The 25,997-nt window shown below is 44.4% G+C and overlaps 1 protein-coding gene across 1 annotated transcript in view; it reads right to left on the reverse strand.

Annotated features, from left to right (window-relative positions):
- The window catches only part of ITGA4 (integrin subunit alpha 4), a 911,072-nt gene that overhangs the window by 613,312 nt on the left and 271,763 nt on the right, over positions 1-25,997 (reverse strand). The window contains exons 8-9 of the mRNA XM_069616079.1: positions 3,352-3,414; positions 3,116-3,253 (exon numbers count right to left, since the gene is read on the reverse strand). Of these exons, the coding sequence (XP_069472180.1) occupies positions 3,116-3,253; positions 3,352-3,414 (201 nt within the window). The remainder of the gene's footprint in view (positions 1-3,115; positions 3,254-3,351; positions 3,415-25,997) is intronic.

The raw sequence follows: 25,997 nt of genomic DNA on the forward strand, positions 1-25,997 counted from the left end.
GTAGTCTAATACGATGTAAATCCCTCTGCATTGTAAACAAGTGCTTGAGCTTGACACGGCCTCTCCTTTTGCATTCAGGTGGAAGTACCACGTCTCAGAGGGATTGCTCTTTCCCGTAGAACGTTTTCATAGTTCTGTAAGCAGAGGCACAAAGGCGGGTGTCTGTCAGTGCATGTAACAAACATGTACACTAATCTTTCATTGCATATGTGAGCCCCTGAAATCATCTTGGGCGGTTTTACAAAAACTCTGTGCTGTTGCAAGTGCAATCAGTGCTAAGGCAAAATTACCCTAATGCAAAAACGCTTTTCACTGCACCAGGAAAAGGGACTAGGGCAAACATTTCCTGGTGAGGCGGAAAACCTGGGTTTTTAATACTTTAATAAAGTTCCCTAACCCAAGTTGCATTATAATACTGTGCTGCTAATGCAAACTGCCATGTTTAACAAGTGCCTTATTGTCATGGTGAGGTGAACCCCATGTTCTACTGCTCGCCTCCACAACACTTGCATGTGACGTGTTTCTCGTTTGGCATAAGTAAGCATGCTTTCGACTGGCTCTTTCCTAGGCAAGGCGGCTTTTTCAAACGGAAGTCATCACATAGTCAGCGGGTTGCCTGCCCTAACCGCGTGTGAACTGTAGAAGTAGCAGACTGTGTATACGTTACTATATCGTTATATGCCTTCCAGCCCGATTGCATTGTCCAGAGCATGAGAACGCTGCCGCTACTGCCTGAGATGTGTATGCATTGTCCAGAGCTTGAGAACGCCGCCACTGCCTGAGATGTATATGCATTGTCCAGAGCATGAGAACACCGCCACTGCCTGAGATGCATATGCATTGTCCAGAGCATGAGAACGCCGCCACTGCCTGAGATGTATATGCATTGTCCAGAGCATGAGAATGCCGCCGCTACTGCTTGAGCTGTATATGCATTGCCCGCCACTGCCTGAGATGTATATGCATTGTCCAGAGCATGAGAACGCCACCATTGCCTGAGATGTATATGCATTGTCCAGAGCATGAGAACGCTGCCGCTACTGCCTGAGATGTATATGCATTGTCCAGAGCTTGAGAACGCCGCCACTGCCTGAGATGTATATGCATTGTCCAGAGCATGAGAACGCCGCCACTGCCTGAGATGTATATGCATTGTCCAGAGCATGAGAACGCCGCCGCTACTGCTTGAGCTGTATATGCATTGCCCGCCACTGCCTGAGATGTATATGCATTGTCCAGAGCATGAGAACGCCACCACTGCCTGAGATGTATATGCATTGTCCAGAGCATGAGAACACTGCCAATGCCTGAGATGTATACGCATTGTCCAGAGCATGAGAACGCTGCTGCTACTGCCTGAGATGTATATGCATTGTCCGCCACTGCCTGAGATGTATATGCATTGTCCAGAGCATGAGAACGCCGCTGCTACTGCCTGAGATGTATATGCATTGTCCGCCACTACCTGAGATGTATATGCATTGTCCAGAGCATGAGAACGCCGCTGCTACTGCCTGAGATGTATATGCATTGTCCGCCACTGCCTGAGATGTATATTCATTGTCCAGAGCATGAGAATGCCGCCACTGCCTGAGATGTATATGCATTTCCCAGAGCATGAGAACGCCGCCACTGCCTGAGATGTATATGCATTGCCCAGAGCATGAGAACGCCGCCGCTACTGCCTGAGATGTACATTCATTGTCCGCCACTGCCTGAGATGTATATGCATTGTTCAGAGCATGAGAACGCCGCCACTGCCTGAGATGTATATTCATTGTCCAGAGCATGAGAACGCCGCCACTGCCTGAGATGTATATGCATTGCCCAGAGCATGAGAACGCCGCCACTGCCTGAGATGTATATGCATTGCCCGGAGCATGAGAACGCCGCCGCTACTGCCTGAGATGTACATTCATTGTCCGCCACTGCCTGAGATGTATATGCATTGCCCAGAGCATGAGAACGCCGCCACTGCCTGAGATGTATATGCATTGCCCGGAGCATGAGAACGCCGCCGCTACTGCCTGAGATGTACATTCATTGTCCGCCACTGCCTGAGATGTATATGCATTGTCCAGAGCATGAGAACGCCGTCACTGCCTGAGATGTATATGCTGAGACGCTGACCTTCCACCTGCAACATTGTTTCTGTCTCATGTCCACACCTCCCTCTCCATTGAAAAGCATGTGTACCTTCCAGTGTATAACTCAGCACAGTGAGGGGGACACAGTGGGGTTGTTGTATCGAGTATCGCTCCACCGTTGGTTTGTTGTACTGTGGCTTTCCTATTGCCAATAAATCCGTTCACCAATCCACCGGAATAGTCTGTAGTTACTTTTTCCATTACACCGGGTTCAATAACACTTTGAAAGAAAATGTGTTTTGCACCATGGCAATGTTTGCACTAATGCTAATTGCACATTACGGCTAACGTAATGCACCGCTTTGCTTTTTGAAAACAACTTAAGGCTTGCTTATTTAACCATCAAGCTACAGCTCAGGCAGCTCAGGATATTTTAGCGGTGAGAAACCACAAGAGCTAGTCATGCTCTATGCAAAGAAAATAATATATGAAAAACACTGTTACATCCTAACTTGAGTTTCTCAAGAGAGTTAAGGGGTGAATCAAGCGAAATTGCAACTTAATTGGAAGCTGTGCTAGGTGTGCGCACTGTGTCCTGAATAAGGTTGTGCTAATTCATTTTGCATTCTTACGGATTAACTGCAAATATGTGCATTACCCTTAGGAGTGCAGTACTCCAGGTCTGCACCTTTTAACGGTATGGAGGTTTTAGCACAACTGCTAGATTTAGCATAAGTTTAGCTTTAAAGGTCTTTGTATGTTCCCCCCACCAAGATACATTGCATTATGAGTAGTGTATGCATTTTGTGCAAAGTATAACCTGTGCAAACATGCAGTGCCCCCTCTGATCTCGGTATTCCCCTGAGATTTGTATCACGTGACTGGTGCTCCACAACTGGCTTTCCGTTTCAACTCTGACTTCAGCATCTCCCACATAACATGCTATGTCCAGTTCTTTATTTTTCCTGGTTCTCGCACAACACACATGACAACATTTACTGAAAGGCATTGTGAAAAACGCAACTTACGGAGCCCTTGTTGATATATACAAACACCCGTCCTTCTTCTCGGACTGTGCTTTGCATTGGGGCGCCCACTAGCAGGTCTGACAGACCATCCGCATTCAGGTCCACGGCGCAGACTGCAGCGCCAAAGTACGAGCCCAGCTGCACATGAAACACAAAAACACGCGTGAGTTGCTGCAAGCCACGGAAAAACATCTACAAAGGAGATATGCTAAAAAAAAAAAAACCTGGCATCCTACCTTTTTGCCCTGTGCTTCAAACAAAATGTTTAAGTCTACTTTTCCAATGCTAAAAATGTAAGCCTAAAAAAAAAGAGAGGAACACATTGGTTTCATGAGAATGGGGGAACAGAACAAAACAATTCATTACAATAAAGTACTACTGTTCTCTGAAGCAATGTGTGAATTGATGAACGCCAGCATGAACGTGTTGCATGATTGCTGAACCTACAAACAATACTAATAATAACAATAAGTGTTCCTATCAACCTCCGAAGAATGAAAGGCTAAGTCGGCCCAGTAATTACAAATTACAATTTAATGACAAGTTCCTTTAACCTCTAATATTTTGTGAATGCCTCAGCGTTGAATTTATTGAATAGCGCTGTTAGGGAGTTTTTTTTAACACATATCCACCAAAGGGAGGACCTTAGAAGGCTCACACTTGGGGCACAGTGCTCCAACACTTAGTATATGCCTGAAGCACACAGGTTTTGTTGGTAGCAATGGCTGGGCAACCAGGCTTATTTTAGGAGGGAGGAAGGGCTGTAGGCAGTACAAAGAACTTAAGAGTACACACATGGGACAAAGAAACACTGACACACTAAAAGCTATATAAAAATAATGGTTTATTTTATATATACAGTAAGGGAAGGATAATTCTTCCAGAAGGTAAGTACTATAACATTCAATAAGCACATAGAAGAACCAATGCAATATTGACAGTAAGTAAAACACATTTCTCATTCTTTGAGAATGGCAGAATGCAATACAACAGGTAAGTAAAATACTTTTGTAATAACTGTTTCAGGTAACATAAATGAAACAGCGCCAGCATAAAGCAGGTAAATGCTTTGCAATAATTTCACAGACACCTTAGGCTTTAGGAGGCCATCCCTAACGTAATTAGGAGTGCTTCAGAGTCATATTGGAGGGTCAAACAAGCAAGGCACAAGCTGTAGAAAGTCAAAACGTTACAGAGGAAGTCTTCAGTAGCAAGTAAGTAAAGCTTTTGTTGGGGAAAAGGTTCAGGGACTTCAGTGAAGGCTCCCCGAATGCGCACAGGCGTTAGGCCTGGGTGAATGCGCATGGGCAAACTCCCAAACACATGAATCAGCACTCCAGCAACACAGGAGCAGCAAAAACACTCTAGGTAAGTTCTAGCAAGAGTCTCCCTGTACCGTCGACATGAAGAAGCAGATGCAGCACAATGCCCCCATGATGCAGCAGCAGCATACCCGGTCACCTGATTCTTAAGAGCCAGATGAAAGAAGGGACACTGGAATGGATCTCACAGCAACAGTTGAGTGAAGAAGCTTCAGGCAAAGGATTCTTTGGGTTCTGTGATTTAGGCACCCTTTTCAAGACACCAGTAAAGAACGATTACCAGCTGGTCTATTCACCTTGGTTTCCCGGTCCAGCACTCTGGTGAGGGTACTTCAAGGAGTCGAATCCTGCCTCTGGAGGCCCAGAAGGAGTCCAGCAAAGTTCTGGGAGTATTCGATCTTCAGAAGGCAATGGACTGTACAGTAGCCACTGGTCCTAGGGTATTAGTGGATTGCAGCCTGTGAAGAACACAGCTCATCGTTGCATGTCTTGAAATTCCGGTGGTCTTCTAAATGGTTGGACCCACCAGTCTAAGGGAGAGAGTCAACCTTTTCTGGGCTCTCCTGATGCTTGGCAGAAGGGGTCAGACAGCAGTGATTACTCAGAAGGTATCCGACAACTCTCATCTTCCTCCTCGTCGATTCTTCTGTTCCAGGGGTCAGCTTGTTTTCAGCCTCAGGATCCATGCCTTTTATACAGGAGCCGAGCCAATCAACATTAAAATTGTGGGTGGTTGCTGTCCTTTCAGGACAGCCAGCATCCCAGTTAGAACTGGCTCCAGGCAGGCACAGCAGAACACAAGGAACAGCAGAGTTTGGAGTCCTCCCGCATTTCCTGTCTTCACAGACACACTAGCACCTTGTCGGGCTTCCCGCCAAAGACAAAAGTCAAACCAGGACCTCCCTGACTCAGCACGGCAGAAGAAGGACCAGGAAGGGACAAAACATCTTAAATTGATGAAAAAAGAACACTGTTACCATGCTGGGTCAATGGTGACCCTTCCGTGTGCTAACACAGCTGTCAGTACAGCCTGGGATTAAACATTGCACAAAAGTAGGCAGGATAAAACACTGCCACCAGACATTCAGATTAGCTTGTCACTGCAACCAGAAAGTTACAGGAGCAGCGAGAAAGGCGGTACTGTGTAGCCCCTCAGCACTCCAGATAAGGTGGGGAGGAGGATTGGGGGGTGATCTCACAATAGAAAACAATAGGAAAGATAAAAAATATCCCCCTAAGAAGGAAGCCCAAGGGGCTCCCAACAACACTGCACAGAAAGTAAAAAACAGATACCATAACACTTGGAGGAAAGTATTACTCCAAGAAAAAGGTATAAAAAGAAATATAAAAGAATCCCAAAGATAGCGTAAAAGAATTAGTGAGTGCATAAACAGGTTCTCATTCACTCACGACAACAGACCACAAATCCAGTAGTCCAGCAAAAAGTGAAATGCAAATCTACTTAACAAGAGCTAAACATCTCAGGCTAGATCTTTCATTTTTATGCTTTGGATGACTGAATCAACATGCTTCCCCGTGCAACACTGGGACCCACCTCGGGTTGGAAGTTAATATGGGCACAGTGTGGCAGAGACTGGCTTAGCTTCTGGATGCACGCGTGGGTTTGTGTCTGAATGCGCATTGGCTGACTAAGTTGCCCTAAAACACCTCAAACTTGACTGCAACTAGGTGGAGCTAAAGAATCACAGGGGCCTAGATTTTCTGAAGGTATCAGGCTGGGGGGATGGCAGTGCCTAATTGTAACTTGTTCCAAATGCTGTGAGACATTCCACCTTCGCTACCCATATACCTCACGCATGGGACATTCTGTAAAAGAGTACCCGAGACACATAAAACAGGCCGATGAACACCATGAAAGGCTTCCTTGGAGATATGAGGGTTGTAATAACTGTGAAGCACTTTTATTCACACCTTTTATTTATCTGGGGGTCATTTTCCTAGTCTCCTGCATCAGGAAACAAGGGGTAAACCCCCAAGGGATTATCTTGTCGTTTTGAAGCAGAGTGGGGGAACTTAATAGACTGCTCTCATCGTGTACCCCCATTCCGATTCAAAACAGATGGTTCAACGCCAGCGTGACATTTTCATGCTGGCACTAAATTAGATTGGCATGTAATCCATCTGTTTTTTTTAACCTGGTAATCCCACGCGGATTCCAAAGGAATCCATCATAAATGGCTCCGGCATTCATTAATTGGCAGAGCCATGTACAACTTTTTCCAACGCATATTGGAAAATAAATGTGTAAAGGCGATTTCGCCTGTTTTTACATGCTTGCATTCCCCCCTAGTGTTAGAAATTAGTGAAAGTGCATAGAGGGGACCCTTTGACAGAAGAGCAACATTACACTTACACTTAACATGCCCCCTGTACCTTTGTATAAGTGATTGGCGTGGCTAATTATTTATGCTTCTCTTGACTACAGGCACATGATCTTCCAGTTACCTCCAGAGGAAAGGTTGCCTTAGGTTAGGGCCTGGGAAACAATCCCATTTGCTCGCTCTGTCATTTATCAGACAGCAGGCTGCACTGAATAGCTTAGAGAAATGAAAGCTACATCCCCAGCACAACAAGACTTCTTCCTCTTAAGGCTCTGATTGAAAAGCCTGCATCCTTGTCAGCTTGGAGTAGTGTTGTTGTTGCGGTCATAGCTTCTTAAGAGTACACATCCTATATGAACGTCACCTCAGAGGAGTGATCCAAGTCATAAAACGTATCCGTGATCTCACTAAATGTACACATATTTGCAATTTGTTTACTTCTGTAAATGGGCCTATGTGCTCCATGTTCATACTTACAAATGTTTCAAATGATACTTTTGTCCCTAATGGGGGAGTTTCTTTTGATTTGCTTTTTTGGATTTTTGTATAATTTACTATACACAACCAGGCAGAATAAGCTGCATTTGGGTGCAGATGGAATAAAACTGTGAACTAGGTAAAGCAATCAGAAAAATAGTCCCAGAGACATCATTGGAATAAATAGGTTTGAAAGCTTTGTGAAATTGCAATAAAGAGGTAATATTTCTGAGCTCAAGGGGCAAAGAATTCCACAATCGCAGTCCAAAAATTGAGAAATGCCTAGCACCTCTTTGAACACAGCGAGAAGGTCAATAGTTTGTTGTTCTCTGATCTCAGTGATCTCGTTGGTTGGTAAGAAGAGACCCTAGTTGCTAATTATGATGGAGTGAGCCCGTTTACACATTTATGCATTAAAGATAATACTTTAAAATAAATTATTTGACCAACCACCAACCAATGTAAGGAAGCTCGATGCTTTGAAACTGATGAGAACTTTGAGAATTTAAAAATCAGTCTGATGGCTGCATTCTGATCTAATTAAAGTTGTTGAAGTTGGTGTTTGGGTATGGCTATTAGAGTGGCATTGGCATAACCTAGTTTTGAATCTAAATGCCCACCACTACTGGGACATCCATTGATGCCAGAAATGGAAGAACTGCCCAAAGTCGTCAAAAGGTATAGTAGATCGATTGTGCAATGGAAATAATTTTTGAGTCTTTAGTCGGACTGCCAGTAACAACCTAGATTCTTAATCGTAGGGGCATAGGCAGAGGGTAATCCAAACAAATGAGGCGGTGGAATGACAGCCACTGGATTTTTCAGTAAACAATTTGGGCATAACATATAATTTCTGTCTTTGTGGGGATCAGTTGCCGTCTATTCAAGGTCATCTACTGTGCAATCTCATCAGTACATTGAGCTATATTTTCCAAAGACCTTGCAGAGTCCTCAATCCACAAATATACCTGGGTGTCATCAGCATAAGAATAATAACACAAATTACATTTGGAGAGAATTCCCATCAAGGGTTGCATATAAATATTTAAAAGAATGGGAGACATTCTTGGCTTACGCTGTCTGCAAACATGTTGAATTAGCTATAGACTTTCTTACGTCTGCTCTTAGCTCTGGCCTCCAATATCTGTCAGATCAAATTTGAGCTTTTGCTGATATCCCTAGATGGGCAGTAATAGATCTCAATTATAATGTTGCTTGTTTGAAAGTAACTTTTGGATAGGGTGTGCAGTCTTTTATGGAATTGTGACTATTCCTATTTTGAATATTAGATTGTGTGTATATTTACTAGGGAATGCTTTTAGGCAGCCCTTAAATCCTCATCAATCTATGTAGCAAAGCCATATCGAAGCTGCCACCATAGAATTTGTAGACTGCCTACTAGTGGACCAGTCGGCCAACGCATTGCTCAGTGCTGCGCACTGAATCTCTTCCATGCATCTCAGTCTGAGTAACCCACACAAGAAGATTTACTGCCTAACCAACACAAGAGGATTTACCTCTTTGACGTTCCAATCCTTTTATTAAAGCTGTTTTCATAGTATTGATTTCCCTTTGGAATCTTTACAATAATTCTGTATGCTCCACAGCAGGTTTAAATTGTGCATCTAACTACATAGTTTCAATCAGAGAATCAAGGTATTTGTATTTATTCAATGTATTAAGCACTTTTACACAGCAGTGTACATGAGTAATGGTAGACATAAGGTAGTGACAATAATGTAGTAACTTAGAGAGTTACATTAAGAAGGGAGAGACAACGCTTGAGACAATGCTGTTTGAGGCAACATTGAAAGACAGAACATGATCTAAAAAAAAGGACCTAATAGACAAAGGCAAGGAGTTCTAGGGCTTAGGGGCAAGCAGTGAGGAGGAGCACAAACATGAGTGATCATATGGAGGCTCTGGAACATACATTTAAAAAAAAGCTTCAGATCCAAGAGTAAATGAAGGACAAAAGAGGAGAGCTGGGGGTAGAGCAAGGCCTTGCTTGCACCTAAAGACAATCCAAAGAAAATGGAAAAGAAGATGAGTATCAAAGGGGAGACCCAAGAGGAAATCCAGAGAAGAGATGATGGGAGTCACAAAGAGTTTGACCAAAGAGAAGACATATGGCAGAATTATAAATTGAACAAAGAGATGTTTAACATTTAGGCAGAAAGATCGATCTGGAGCGCAGAGCAATAGTCAAGGTGGGAGGAGATTAAGGCAGGCATTTGGCGTTATGCAGTACAAATGTAAATAAAAGGACAGGCTTTATGATGTTTATACAAATGGAAATGGCATGAATCAGCAGTATTAGAAATATAGAGGTAAAGTGCAGGACCAAAAATGATACAAAGATTGTATGCAGAAGGCGAGAAAGAAAGTTGAGGGGGTGTAAAAGAAAGGTATGGAGGAGCTATGTGGGAGAAATAGATGAAGCAGGAGCAAATATCACCTTGAAAGTGTAGAATGGAGCGAGTCAGAGATGAAAGAAAAAAATAGAAAAATATAGGGAATCATCAGCGTAGACATGGTAAGAAACATTAAGAAATAAATAAAGAAGGGTAGAGGAATAGCAAAAAGAAAGAAAAGGAGAGGGCCCAGAACTGAACCTAGAGGCACACTGAAACAAAGAGGGAAAATAGAAGTTAAATGACCAGACCAGGAAACTCAGTATGACCTTTTAGATACAGAAAGAACTATTTTAACAAAGAGCAAGAAAAGCCTAAAGATCAAAGGACAGAAAGAAGAGTAGGATGATCACCAGTATCAAAAGCTGTGGAAAGATCCAGAGAGAAAAGAATTGAGGAGAGTTTAGCATGATGAGCAGACAGTAAAAAAAGGTGATGCATAGCAAAGTCATTTCTGCTAGTAAAATGGCTGGCAACCAGACTGATCATGAGTAAGAAGAGAATGGAGATCCAAATAAGTTGATAAGTGGGCATAAACCACCCATTTGAGGACATTCAAAAGAAAAGGAGGAGACTTACTTTCTAAAGAGGGATCTCTCCCTGCCCATTTCCCCCATCCTCCCTACCTGACCCCACCACTGCCTCCAGGTAGATTAATAATGTAATTTTGCATATTTAAATAGTACTCCTCTTTAGTTTGAAGCACTAGCCCCTGTAGGTTAATGCTACCTTTGTGAGCCACCTCTTTCCTTATATATATAGAAAGAGATATATGTGTGTTTGTTTTGTCCCTGGTATATGTAACACTTTTTCACACCCTCATAAACTGGCTCAAACCGTCTTCTTATCTTTGTGCTATTGTATAGGCAGCCTTCATGAGAATGCCTCCACCATCTGCAAAGGTGTTATTGTGTGTCATTCCTCTTTGAAATTGACATCCCTGTTTTTTAGATATATACAAAATACAAATACAGCTTGAGTCTTAAAAGAGGGTGAACTGTTTGGTGATAGGGGCCATCCAAAAATCTGAGAAAGTTTTGTAGAGGAGCAGCTGAATGCCTCTGCAGGAAGTCCCGCCCCCATCCTTCCTGTATGTTGGAAGCCAGAGGTCACGCCATGCACGACACCAGTGATGGTGCCTATTCCACAGAGAGCCTTCGAGAAAATGTATCCATTGTGAAAACCCTATATGATGTATCCCCGAAGAGATGGCAATCGCTTGGAAGAGATCCCCGAGGAATATGAAAAATTAGAAAAGGAGAAGTTGGTGATGTCACAAGAAGTAAGCGTGGTGCACTAAGAAGAGTGTCTGAAGAAGAGAATCTATAGACCGTATAGAATCTGATGACGAAGTAAAGAATCGGGCAAACTTTCATGTGCGAAGTGAAGATTGCATGCTCGAAAAACACTGCAGAAAATGCAAGCCGTTTTATAACTGTGCAGATGCAGCAACGCAAGTAGACTAAGTAATCATAAAGGCTGGCTATATGTAGTGAATAGACTGCAGGCGGTGCCATCACTATATGGAATCCGAACACTTGATTTCACAATTTTAGTAAGCTCAGCCCACGGGGAAAGAAGGATCGGAAGATGTGTCGTTGCAAGAAAGCAGCTGAAGATCGAGGAAAGACCGAGAAGGCTGTCTCGCCTGGTGTCAAAGGCTGGAGTGGCCAAGAACTGGTTATCCTTGAAGAACAGTGAACGTGAGAAGCAGAATCATCCCTTGTTAAGGTGCAAGGAAAAGACACCATGAGTGCCAAGTTTTATTAATTTAATACAGTTAAATGCGAGGAAAGGAGCCGAATTGCGTTCTCCTGTCACATGGGTTAGATGGAAAAGAAACTGGGCATGCAGCGCTACACTTGAGATAAGAACATGCTTACACTCCCGTATATTCTCAGGAGCAGGGATAATTTGCAAGGCCAAGTGCAAAGACAATCTGCATGACAGAAGGCATGAGTGATGATGGATGCCAAGCTAATTGGGTGGGAGACATGGTCATGTCCACCCACTGACACCTGGGGTACCAGCTCATGTGCTGCTAGTGAGTCGAATGTTCTAGAAGGGCACGAGCATGCCAACCAATTGTAGAGGTCCGTATAATGAAGAACCCTATAGTTTGATAGCCATTGATGTACCGTGTATCTAATAAGTGTTGAAGAGGACTTGCACTAGGGCTTGGCATAAGTTGTCCACCTGACTGTAGAGGTAAAAAATATAGGGCACCTGGCGAAGTCCTGATCTACCCAGGTGGGTAAACGTATAATACAAAAATAATCAGGATGGAGAGATCCAACAAGAAACAAAGTGATTCTGTGTACGTGTATTTATTTTGCATTAACACAGAAGGTTTTGGATGACTTGACAATTTACTTTACAATCCTTTCGATAAGCACGAAAGTTTAGGAAGTACAAACGGACAAGGCTGGTTGTGGATAGTGGTAACACGGATGAGTGTCGACCTCTGGGGTTATTGAGGTCAAAACTTCATTAGAATGGCCACTTCCTGAAATGGATGAGGTAGGAAAACCCTACTATGCAGGGAAATATGCGCCTGAGACTTAAACTGGTCCAAGGCATGGTTTACACATGGTGCACACAACAATATTTACATATAACATACACAAGGGGGGATGGTACAGTTGTGTCACGGGGATCGACACAGGGTGTGTTTCAGCCAAAAAGGGGCTTGATTGAAGCCTGTCTTTGTGCTGGCCTTTGTCAGGAGGGGCACCTGTGGCGGTGCTGTCCGATGAATCTGTGGGTTAAACAGAGCTGTGAGGATCTCGGAAACTGATTGACTAAGCACAAGAAGTATTCAATACTGAGAGGGGCACCTCAATCAAGCACTTGTTGCGCATTCAGGGCCACTCCCGCATGCTGCACTTCCATGCGGGTACACGTGGACTTGTCCACTGTTTCACCTCCCACAGCCCTTGCGCACCAGCTTTTGGCATATAGACATACCTATATGCATCCGCCGCTATGGGACTACCTTTCCCATAACACAGTGCGGCACCGCTAGCCTTCTGCCGCCCACTGTCTGCCACTCGGTTGGGCATCACGCCTAGCCAGACGCGATTGGCTCCCGTGAGCAGCCTCATTGTCACCACGCATCCCCATTGGCTGATTCCAAGCCTCTGGGAATGTTCTTTAGACACAGGCACTACGCTATTTCGCACAGAAACCACTGCAAGCAGAGGCCCCCGAGGACACAGCATTAACGAATACACTGCGGTAAGTTAAAATAGGGAGCACATTGTGTTATTGAACTATTTACTGAACTAGTCACCACACAGACTGGGAAGCATTCCCGACCCACTACGAAGGCACCACGTTCCCTCCATTTTGCCTCGATTAATTTTAGGCACCGTCACTCAGCCCACGACGGCACCCACACGCCCTGCACTGCTCTTTGACAGGCAGCGTTAACTCTCAATGGCCGCGGTCATGCTTCCTTGACTTTGACCGGCGGCAACTTTTTGACCCTATGGCTTAAAATGTTCACGGATGGACACAGCTTTTCCTATGTGCCACCCTGCACCCCCGTGGGGCCACCCAGCACAAGGCTGCACATAAATCCGCTACCCCGCCCCCCGAATCACGATCCTAGCACCTATGAGGATGCACCAGCACCGGCAGCGCACCTACGCTCCTCTGTCACGGCTTACAGTTATACTAGTCACCCGGTGTGACACTACAGTGCCTAGGACCCTCACTCCACGGGCACCCACCATCACGACCTGTGTAGAGTGCAGACAGCCACCGTTTGAGACGACTTTGGGGATTTAGCACCATGATTCCCATGTTTCTGTTCTCCTCTCAGACATGGGACCACTCCTGGCCTATTCCAGTCTTGCGGGACCCTGAGAGACGTCGGCTCTTAGGAAACGACAGCCGACCCACCCAGTGCCATTGTCGCACCGCCAATCCTGCATCTTTTGAGGATTACCAAACCGAAACCTTCTGCTACCACAGTAGTAGGTAAGCTTTTCTCCAGATACACCACGCGATGTATCACCATGTCACCACTTTGCCAGTTTTGAATACTTCTTGTACTTAGGATATCAGTTTCCGAGGTCCTCACAGCTCTGTTTAACCCACAGATTCAACGGACACCACCGCCACAGGTGCCCCTCCTGACGTAGACCAGCACAAAGACAGGCTTCAATCAAGCCCCTTTTTTCGCACACACACACCCTGTGTCGATCCCCGTGACACAACTGTACCATCCCCCCTCGTGTATGTTATGTGTAAATATTGTTGTGTGCACCATGTTTTAACCATGCCTTGGACCAGTTTAAGTCTCAGGCGCATATTTCCCTGCATAGTAGGGTTTTCCTACCTCATCCATTTTGGGAAATGTGCATTCTAATGAAGTGTTGACCTTAATAACCCCAGAGGTCGACACTCATCCGTGTTACCACTATCCACAACCAGCCTTGTCCGTTTGTACTTCCTAAACTTTCGTGCTTATCGAAAGGATTGTAAAGTAAATTGTCAAGTCATCCAAAACCTTCTGTGTTAATGCAAAATAAATACACGTACACAGAATCACTTTGTTTCTTGTTGGATCTCTCCATCCTGATTATTTTTGTATTATACACCTGACTGTAGAGACCCAATCACAACCTGTCCCCATATAGAAAGTATACTTAGATGTCCCCTTTTAGCGTATCACAACCCCCGTAGGTTTTTCTTGTTTGCCACATAGTATGACGTAACATATGATATGATACATGATATGATAGGTTATTTATAATGCGCTTAATACCCAGAGGTTTCTAAGCGCGGACCCGGAGATCGAACCTGTGTTGCTCCGTGTTGTCTTGCTTCCAAGGCAAACACGTTACCGCTGAGCTATCCTGCCGGGACAACATATGAGAAACTTTTAGTATAACATCTGTGTTTTTTATGAAATGCACTGAGCGAGCTTGTGCGACGTCCGATGATGTCCGTTGTAACTCCCTGTTTTAGCCAATTGATAATAAAACTGTTGGATTGAGACTTGTTGCTAACTTCCTGAGTCGGTCTTATCATTTGGTGTAAGAGTTATTCTGCATCCCCATCCATGCATGACGTGTTCCTGAATTTAAGGACCTTAAGGGTTCAAGTTTTATGGTATATGTTGGAGAATCCAATATTGACTCGGGAGGGATAGTGACCAGAAGCCCTGCTTGCCTCCTCCACTATGATCCGTTCTTCTAGCTTGGGAATCAGTCTCTATTGGGGCTGTGCTGAATTTCACCCTTTAATCACCTAAGCGATTTTGCTGTGTAGATATTGGAATAATATTCCGAACTGATGCCTACTTTCCTCTTTAATCAGTGTCGGCGTGACACCCACATTATTTTGGATTGCTTTTAATGTGTCTGCTAATAGGAAGTTGGATTTGTTTCCCCTTCGTATAGTAGAATTGGCTGTTTCATAAACGTGCCATTACTGTCCTGTTGGTTAGGAGGCCTTCTAAGTTGATGAGTAGCCTCTGTGATCATGTGAAAAATGAATTGAATAATTTCCTGTATGATAGATTTATCACCATGTATCAACTAGATTGGACTCTTCCATTCTTCAGATCAATGTTTGTAAATGCTTACTGGGATCAGAGATGAAGTTAAGCTTCGGTATTCAACTCATTGAGGAATTCCCTTGATATTATTATCTCCCCTACAGATAACTCCATGATGGTTGGAAAGTTCATAGTAAACGCTCCCCCTGTCGCTCGTTTGGTGTGTAGAAAGCAATGGTGAACTTGTGATAGCTGATTAATCCCTTAAACACTTCACCCCCTTCTCAGACAGCTTGACCCCTAGAGGGAAGGCACAGAGGTATGGGTAAGAATTTCTGCTTCTCTTCACTTTTCCAACTCTGAAGAGAGGTATTGCCTACAGATATCTTTCATCACCTTTGCAGATGTGTGTTTCCTGGAATACGGCAAAATCTGCCCCAAGTACCTAGAGTCTGCTAAGGATCGCCCTCCTTAGGTTTAACTGCTGTACATTGGGCTTGGCAAAAGTGAGGTCCATCCTGCCAATGAAACTATGAGATATACGAAGAAGCAGAGCCCTCCTTATGAAAGTATGGTAGACAAAACCCAGGCTTCATTACAAGTTAATAAAAGTTAAAAAGCCCCTTTTTATTTCCTGGCATAAAAACATTTCGGAAATCGGTAGCACATAAAAGACATTTGTGTATTATCTATCATTATTTTTTTTCTAATAAATTAATTGGCGCTTTGTAGTAAAATATATGTATGAAATCCTTACTGATTCATGTAATAAATCTACTAATTGAATGGGTATCTGGTCATTTCATCTAAAGCATTACCATCGAATGCCATTCCATCGACAAAATTGCATCGGAAAAATATGCATTGAATGCATGTTTTTTTAAGGTAAAGGGTTTAGTGTTATTTATAACGGGTTCTAAAGGGTAAAAAATGGGAGGTTGGGGGGGAGGAAAAAACATGCATTCGATGGTAAATTTTCCAATGCATATTTTTAGATGGAATGGTCATTCGATGGTAAAAATTCGATGGAATGACCATAAATCATTGAATGAATTTAATTCTTAAATATTTCCTTTGTACTTCTCCCAAACTGGATTAGTTATGCAATAAATTGTTCTGAGGTACATGTTTTGTGATTCTTTCTTTGGGGACTACCTTGTCCATGTCACCTTCCACTAAACGAATTAAATGAAAATGTACTATCCTTCCGTATTGGCGTTATCTCTATTTTAGGTACATCCATGTATCATCTATCACTGGGACCCTCCATAGCAAGTACGAGACATGTCTACATAGTGTCCTGTCAGACCACACCCCGGCAAAATATATTATTTTTGAGAAACCAGAAGTTTTCTTTTTAGAAATTAGATCTTTTGACAATGATGATGACACTGAATGGGTAGCCTTTGATTTATAACCCATTGTGGGATGTTTCAACCCACTAGTCCAGGCCCTGAAATATTCCTGTGTGCTGCTTGCATCAGGAACATCAGAATGGCCGCCGGAGAGCATTTTGCACGCTAAAAATCAAACAGAAATGCGCAGTAAAAATCTGAAAAATAGGCCGCCATCCACTTTTGCCTAGGTCAGTGGTAACACAGGAGACCACTGCCAAAACCCATCACTTGGCTGCCCACAGAGCAAGGCTGATTGCAAAAGAAACACAGAGCTGTGTGAAAATCCGTTTTTTCTTGGTTGTCAAATTTGCAAAAATCATGGCTCACAAACCACCCAAAAGATCCAACCTCCTGTTGGGTGTTGAACATCATTCTACTTCAAGAATCCACATAAATATAATGTCAGCAGAAGTATATGTTATCTGAACAAAGAACAAAGTCCACTTTTGAAGATGGTTGCTGGAAAGAAATCTGTCAAAAATGGGTGCAATACCGTTACTCGCCTCTGTCAGACGCTGACGATTTCTAAATCTGACAGGAGAAACTGTGTCTCAAAAGCTAAATATGCCAAAGAAGGGACTTCCATCAAATGCAATATAGGGTGCCACACATTGATTTTTATGTTGAAAAAGACTGGAATTGAAGATATGTTTGCTTATTTTAAATTTGTAACTGTAATTTTTCACAAGGAACTATGTCACAATTGACCATAAAATAACCTGAATCAGCTAAAACTTCAAAGAGGCTTTCTTCCCCTGAGAACACCCCACCCTGTTCCTTCCCACCAAAAGGAGAGGATATCGCATTGGGATGCTAATGAGAAAAGGGGAGGAGACTTCCTCTGCTGTTCTGGGAAAGAGACAATGGAGTCCTTGAACTGAATGGAAATGCTAATTCGGGTGTGACTGACATCAACTGCCCTGGCAAGAAGACAAGCCATGTGACTCTCTGACTCAGCCAAGCTTTGGAGGTAGGCCAGACTAAAAATGTGGATTTGAAATTGGACTAAATATATGTTTAAGGAAAAGACTTATAAAATATTGTACCGAACTGACAAAAATATGAAATTTAGAGATTATTCAAATGAAAAATTCACTCACAGTTGAAAACTAATCTGGAATCTGTGCGACATTCAGAGACTGAACCACGAGATTTTTAATATTGTAGCTATTGTGATTATGCTAGGAACATGAAAACTTACAGGAATATGCCCAGAGGGTATGTGCATGTATGTATACAAAATTGTACAGATCCGAAAATGTGTAACCAACCAAAAGCGTGAAAAATTGTAATTTATGAACCAAAACTCGTAGGAAGATAAGATTTTGATAGAAACTTACCTTAGGCAATCTGTGATGTGTATATGTATTATTAACAAGTTGTGCATATTGAAAATATGTTTTTTGGGAAAAATAGATTTTCTGGGTAAAAGCAAAGGGGAGGTTCTTCCCTAGATTGTAAATGGCAGCATCACTCTGACACATGATGACACCTCATGACACACTGCTCCTTTCTCAAATCAGGGGACAGGGAATTCTCTGACCAATCAGATCCTTAGAGGGTTGGGCATAGACAATCAGCCTCCCCACCCACTTGGGAAAATGGATAAATAGAGACTGCTAAGGACAGGCAGGACACACACTTTCACTCATCAACTGATCCACTGGCGAAGCACCCTGCAGGAAGATCCAGACTCCAGAACCTAGATCCAGACTCTAGAACCAGACTCTAGAACCCTGAAGCAGAGGCCCAATCCAAAAAGCTGAACCCTTTTCAGCAGGCCTTTAAATATCTTGCAAACCTGATCTAACCCCTAACTTTCATGGGGCCTAACCTAATCCATTCAACAGCCTGGCTGAGCTGTTTGCTGCTTCTGGCCAACAACCTTTGCTAGAACCCAAGATCCAGATCAGTCCAGCAGAGCTGTAACCCAGAACCCGTCAGATCCAGTCCAAGAGGCCGCGCAGAGACCAGAGTGCTGAGAGCAGGACCAAGCGCCTGAGACCTGTCCGGTGGCAAGCGAAGTCCAGTCCAAACCTTTGACCAGATCTTTGACGGGTCCATTTTAAACCAGAGTTGTGAGTATTTAGCGTAGAACTGTCCATAGTCATCTCTTAGTTTAAAGTAATCCATCCAACCCATTCCAACATATCCAGACTGCATTGTAGAATCTCTTTTGTCCATTCTGAATCCTTTCCTATCCATCTAATCCTGTGAGAATTGTTAGTGTAAGCCAACCTGTTTGAAATTCAAAGCGCAATTTCATTTGAAATCTTAACTCCTTTTGAGAAAAATCTACCTTCACTAAAACCTCTGTAACTTTTGAACCGTTTAGATGTCATTTTGAAGCTAACCTCCTCAGCTTTCAAACGAACCCAAAACAACATTACAATTCCTTATAGTTTTTCTGTAATCGCGTTTCCCGCACGCGGAAAAGTTGCTGCGAATTTGCATTTGGCTCAATTTCACCACCTGTAAAAAAACAGCTTTTTCTTGTTTTCAACTTTTGAATTTCGTTTTCCATCTGCTAATCATTCTACAATCATTGTTAGTGTCTACCTGAACCAATTCAAAGCCACTCTCACTAGTTCTGAATTCAATTTCACAAATTGAAATCATTTTTAGCATTTTTCCCATTCAATTCATATTACATTTAAAAGCAATTAACCTGTTTTAAAATCATTACTGTTCTCTCTAAGCTTGCTGGGGGGGAATTGGGATTGAAACTGCAATTGTTGATTGTTATTCTTGATACCTGTGTGCCCTTCATTCATCTCTTCATATTGCATATTGGGGGGAGTGAGTAACAACAGGGGGGAAAGAGTGATTATATTGTCTTTGGCTGAATTCATATCAAGCTTCCTTCTGTGTTGCATTCTTTCCTATCCTTGCATTTCCTTGAACCACACAAAGTTATTCCTTGCTACATTATTCTTCCTATTCCTACTCCTAATTGATTAAAGAGATTGTTGATATTGTCATATTACCCATTGCCTATCATGGTTTATATTCCTAAGTGTGATATTCAGATAATACAGGGCGCTAACTGACAGGATACATAAATCCTGTTGGGCTACCTCGCTGTGTTGCACTGTAAAAGCACCCCTCAAAAGGGAACGCTCTAAGGAAACGGTCTGTTTTGCAAAAACAAAATAATAAACTTCTGTAAGTCAGGAAGGAAATTAATATTTCCAAAATGACGACATTAGTAGACATCAAGATAGCTAGAGAACACCTTTTACATAAGTTATTTGTGAGAGGTGAGTGGACTGAGCAGGATCAGAATGTGTGGTTGCAGGCAATCACACAACAAATCACTGCAACAGGGTTAGATATCTGGAGAGATCAGGGTCCCTTACATGTGGCCCTGAGTGAACTATATATGGCTCCTAAGGCCAAGGATGAGCAAAATAAGATTGCCAAGATAGCGGCATATCTATATTTATCTATGGGAGCCATACAGGATAAATATGCTGAAGGCCAAAATCTGGCAAGTAGGCAACTGAGGGCATTAGAAAAGGCCCAATCTGATCTGGACTCTTCTGAGCAGGGCTGCAGAGGAGCCAGGAGTCAGAAAATGAAAGCAGGCAGTATATAGTTAAAATCAAAGAGGATATGGGTATCCTGCAACAGGAAAAGGCAGAACAGGATACCAGAATTCTGGCCTTGCAGAAGGAGTACCAAGAAAGTTTGGACTCTCTACTGCAGAGCCAGAAAAAGCTGGAGCAACAACTGGACTTCAACAGGGCATGCACAGAGCAAGTAGTCACCCTGCAAAGCCACCTAGATAGAAAGAAGGCAGAGAGCAACACATTAATTCTGAAAGACCTGGACACCCAGGCAGAGTTTGATGAAGAGCGCCCGAAAGCTGGTGCCCTTCAAAGACAGAGCGACGACCTGGTGGCACAGAGGCAGGCTCTTGCTGAGGAAAGCGACACATTAGGCCAGGAAGTCTGTCACTTAAAAGGGAAACTGGAAGAAAATCACCTGGCCCTCCAGGGACTGGGTGACCTCCAAAAAGAGCATGATAGATTGTTAGAGCACACCAGGAGGGTGGAAGATGCTCTGGCAAGGAAGGAGCCGGCCAGTATGGACAGGACTCAGGAGGTAACCCTCCTGCAGCAAAGACTGGCCCAGTACTCAAAGACAAACCAGGACACACAGAGAGAAAATGAGGCTCTCTGTCAGAACAATGATAGGCTCCACAGGCAGGTAGCCATGCAAGAGAGACTGATAGAGGCTAGTAAGGCCTTGATTGAGGAACAGAAAGTTCAGGTTCTTGCATTGCAACAGGAGCAGGGGCTGATAGAGATGAGGTTCGCTGGGAAAGGGAAACACCTGAGCATAACCTCAGGAACCCTAGTACCAGAGGCTTTCATCTCTCCCAGTCCTGGACTCTGCCACCCCCATGTCCACTGGCGCACATGAGCCCAGGGCCACGAGGATGGCAGATTACTATCCAGTCAGAAGTATGCGGCTCATAGACCAGCACCTCCCAGGAATGGATGGGCGGGCATCTGGGTATGGGTACCCAAGTACAGTGAAATTTAGTGGGGAACTCCAGGAGAGTAGGCCCACTAAGGGCATCCTAAAAACCTCTGCCCAGTTGGTACAGTGGGGGGGTACCCATCAAATCCTGGGAGCAGGGAGGAATAAGAAGACTCCTCTGAGTGCCCCAGGACACAGGAGACTAGGTCCCCACATTCTGCCAGCCATTCCCAGGCTCGCAGAATCCGAGAGAACCTGGAAGACCAGACGGGTACCTCTGGGAGCAGTGCCTCTGAGTCAGAGGAGGATTGGATCAGGGTTACGCGAACCAAGAAGTCCAAAAAGGCAAAAAGGGCCTTGCTTAAGGACCCCTTAAAACAAATCAAGGCAATAAGGAGTGTCATCACGCCTTATCATAAGAACGCTAAGTATTCTTTTTGGGAGCACCTAGAGCTCTTTGAGCAGATGATGGAAACTTTCCATTTGAAAGATAGCAGTAGCTGCATTCAGTATGTGAAATGGACATTCTCACCAGAATACTCAAGTTTCTTTGTGGGGCTGGAGGACCAAAATCATTCAAGATGGTCCACATATAGGGTGACCATCTTGAAGCATTTTTCTGTTCACAGAAATCCCCAAGAGGCTTGCAAGGCAGCCTACAACTTGCAATGTGGGGAGGATCAGGCCCCACAAGAATTTGTGCAGGAGTTAAAGCGTGCCTTTGCGCACACTACCAGAAGGGTGCGCATAGACAGCAAAGAATTTGTCAATACTTTTTTCCATGCTCTACCAAAATACATCATGACCCAGCTAGTGAGAGATTTTCATGAGAAAAGATCACTAGAGTGGATCATTGAACAGGCCACCCGGATCTATGAGGAGCAAAAGCCCATAGAAAACAAGAATGCTCAGAAAAGCCCCAAACCAACCAACACGCCAGCTGCTGCTAAGGTGGCAGAGGTAAAGGTTGCCCCCATTTTGGATTTGGAGATGGGGGGCCTAAAAACCCACCTACACAGCAGAATAATTCCAAGCCCAGAAGGCCCTCGGGCCAGTCACAGACAAGGAGCCAAGGAGGTAGTCCCACAAATGGGATCCCTCACTCCCCTGACTATGTAAGTCCCCGCTACAAGGGGAACAGACCCATCCTGGGTTATGTGTGGACTCCTCCAGCCCAAGGGGGGGGGTCCAACCAAGCAGCCCCTAACCCAGGAAACTTCGCTCCTCACTTCCCCCAGGAGGGCAGAAATTCCCCAAATCCTGGGTAGAACTTTTTCCCCAGGTATCCACAAAATGTTCAACCCCAGAATAATCCATCCTTCTTTCCCCACTTTTGAGCCCAGACAACCTAATCTGGGAGAGGGGAGGCCAAGGGTGGAGGGGTACCCAAATCTTCCCAACCCGGGGTATTACCAGAGAAGGGATAGCTACCCTTCCCGGGATCAGCCCAGGGGAGAAATGAGAATCCTGTATCAGCCTGAGTGGGTGTCACAGTTAGAGCGCCAGGTCCAAAACACAGCACAGGATCTGGGTTGCATGCTGAGGGCTCAGCAGAACCCTCAGATGAACATGATGGCGCAGAATGCCCCAAACTCTGGACCTGGTGCCCCAGAACAATGACGGGGGCAGCACCCTGACAACCCACCGGTTCCCAGGGAGGAGGCACAAGGGGAAGGGGGGTGTAAAGCCTTGGAGGAAGCTTCCTTCCCCACTTGTAAAAAGCCCCTGGAAACCCAGGAACTGGAACAAAAAATCTCCTGCCCCTGAAAGCCTGCCACCCAAGGAGCAGAGAGGGGTAGGAGAAACAAAGGACCCAAACAGACCCATTTTGTGGAGGAGGTACAGATCTTCCAATTTGAAGGAGAGGGATCCTCAGAGGATCCTGGGAAAAGGATCTTCTCCTTCAGAGATGGGGGAACTCCTCCCAAGGAAAAATGGGTCCCAAAGGATTCAAATCCAAACTGGGTAGATGTGGGGACTGAGCTAGCGCCGCCCATCATCCAACCCCAGAACCAACAGCATGAAAATCCCCTGGTTCAAACCCATCCTGGTGACTGCCTCCAAAAAGGGGGGAGGGGCGGCCCAGAACCAGGGGAACTCAAAACTTCTCCCATCTCTAGTTGCCACCTTTTTCTTTCAGATTCCCGAGGCTCCCCACAGAATTCTGCCCAAATCTCTTCTCTCTCAATGTCCAAAACTAGAAAATTAACCCACCAGTTGTTCAAAAATGTACATTATCTGTGCCCCCTTTCGGAGAAGGAGGGAAGATATTATGCCCCGCTACAAGTACAAGGGAGGGTACAATTTTGGCACTGGTGGACACTGTATCCCAAGCAACCCTTCTGTCCAAAAAGGCCTTTGATGAACTGAATTCAGGAAGGGGTGAGAAATACCAAATTCCCCTCACCTCTCTTCCTGGACAACTTCAGAACTTTGACGGGAAGGAAATTCCCATCGAGGGGACTGCGGATTTGGACATTAAAATTGGGTGACACAAGGTGAAGCACCCGGTCACAGTTGTGACTCCAGAGGGCACCCCTTGTTTACTGGGGAATGAACTCCTGCGAAGGTTGTCACCCCTAATAATTGCGTAAACAAGGTCCTCTGGACCCAGGCTAGCCCACCAATAAAGTTAAAACAGAGTGTCAACCATGTTAGTTTAAACGGCACATGCCACATGGTTGAACAAAAATCTGACCAAGTAGAATTTCACTTCCAGAACAACCAAATTCCAGACGTGACAGTAATAGCAGTAGGACAACAAACTGGTGATGGGGGGGGGGTCCTCTCTATTTCTGAAAATCAACCTTCCTTCCAGTTTAAGGTGGCATTCCACACTAGAAGGAAACACTCTGAAATTCTTTACCAATCCACAATCAGACAATCCCACTCCTATAGTCCAGAAAGATGCGAAATCAGCTCAGAGCATGGCTGATATTTAGCAAATTGGAGAGCAGTTGTTCATCCCTGTTCAGTTAAATGAAGGGAAGGACTCTGTTCTCGCCCGAGTGTGTGTGAACAACGGTAAGAGCTTCATCAGCGAAGCCATGTTCTGCCAACTCCCAAAAGATCCAGCCATTCCCACATATAGACTGATAGACAAATGGGAAATGGATCTGGAAAAACCCAATTCCAAACATCTCCTGCCAAGCAGGTGTATGCTCAAAATCTCCATAGGCAAGAGCATAGTCCATAATTGTTGGGTCGTGCGAGATGTCACTGCCGCCTTTTACTTAGGCAGTGACATTCTCAATCGCTTTGCCATTAGTTTGGACCTAATAAACTTCAAAGCTTGGTCCCAATTAGCGGATAATCCCATGGGCTTTGATGACCCAGAGAAAGCATTTAGGTCAGTTCAACTGCTGCCTTATGCAGTTGAAATTCAGATTGGAGAGGAACTCACCATCCCAGCAAGGACCCGACAATTCTCCCGGGAAGTGAAAGTTAAAAGAGGACAGAAATTGAAAAACCCTGATGCCTATATTCATCTAAATGCTTCTCTCCAACAGCAAGGGTTGGGGGTAAATCCAACACCACTAGTCAATATAAAACATGACACCATTCCAATAGAGGTGGATAACAGCAACTTAAAGAGTATCACTCTAGCCGCAGGCACCATTATTGGAATGGCGGTTGATGACCAACATTTTTCCATTGATTTAGGCAATGAACTGTTTGAACCAATCCCCAAGGACTGTTTTGACAGTGACAGTGATGACATCACAACACCAGACAGGATCTTTACCCGGTGTAGGTGCCTTTCCCCCACTTACTACGTGTGAGAGAAAATAAAATAGCCCACACAACCCCTTGTCGGGGAAAGAGGCACTGAGACCCGGCTGCAAGAGTTCAAAGGATGGTTTATTTCTCCAGCTAGGAAATAACCCCAAAAAAAACCCTTCAACCCTCATTACACCACACTTATATTTATATTAATTAAAGTAACTCTAACAAAAAATGCTAAATGGACCCGATTGGCCAGGGGGTATGGTGCTGTAGGTGTGGGTGGCATCTCTTCCTCCTGGTTGGCTGAGTGGCTGATGAGATGACGGACGTCAAACATCTTGTGCTCCACGCAGGTCAGGGTCTGGTCACTGTGGTCACTACCTAAGCTAATATGTTACACACTAAATAACAAATTATTTAAAACATTTTATGCTACTTGTCACATTTCTACATAAGTCACACACAATGATTATTGTCAGTACAATTGGGTCATTCGTGGCTTTAATTGGAGGCCTTGACCTTATTGTGCATGTAGAAGAATCAGGTTGTGTTTTGCATCTTTTCCTAGGTTTCAAAACTCATTAGTACAAATAAAAACATATATAGTATTAAAAATGCTTAAGGTTAGTAAGGAGTGTATTGGGTGGGTTTCGCAGCACAGGCGAGGGTCTGGCACCTGAAAGAATACCTTACAGAGGGTGCAGGGTCAGAATGGCAATAAATTGTTCTAATGGGGGTGGGTGGCTTGCACGTTTATGAGGAGGAATCGAGCAGAAAGTGCTTAGCTCATCCTGGTTCACATGCCGGTTCTCAGACGAACAGTGATCTCAGAGGAAGAAAACTGTAGCATATTGATTGTTGCAACTTTCTCCAGCTTCAGCGTGAGAATGGAAGTGCAGAGCTTTCCTTCGCAGGGGGAATGCAAGGGTGGGGGCCAGCCAGCTTCCTGCGCGCCTGGTGTGTGTGTCTCTGTCCTTGGCTGCTGCGGTGGAAGGGGAGCTGAGCATTGCTGTACTATCGCAGTGAGGCCTGTTTACCCAAGATGGAGTCGAAAGAGGGCACAAAAGATGGATGCCCCGTGTCCTGCTCAGTAGTCCCATCTATGTAGCAGTCAACCGTGGTTAACTTTACATAAGGGCCAGGGGCAATCCCACTACCGGAGACACATGGTCCAAGCCTTGTACTGAGGAGCGTACGACGCGAGGGG

The sequence above is a fragment of the Ambystoma mexicanum genome, chromosome 9 (assembly GCF_040938575.1).
Source record: "Ambystoma mexicanum isolate Mex_15411 chromosome 9, UKY_AmexF1_1, whole genome shotgun sequence".
Lineage (NCBI taxonomy): Eukaryota > Metazoa > Chordata > Amphibia > Caudata > Ambystomatidae > Ambystoma > Ambystoma mexicanum.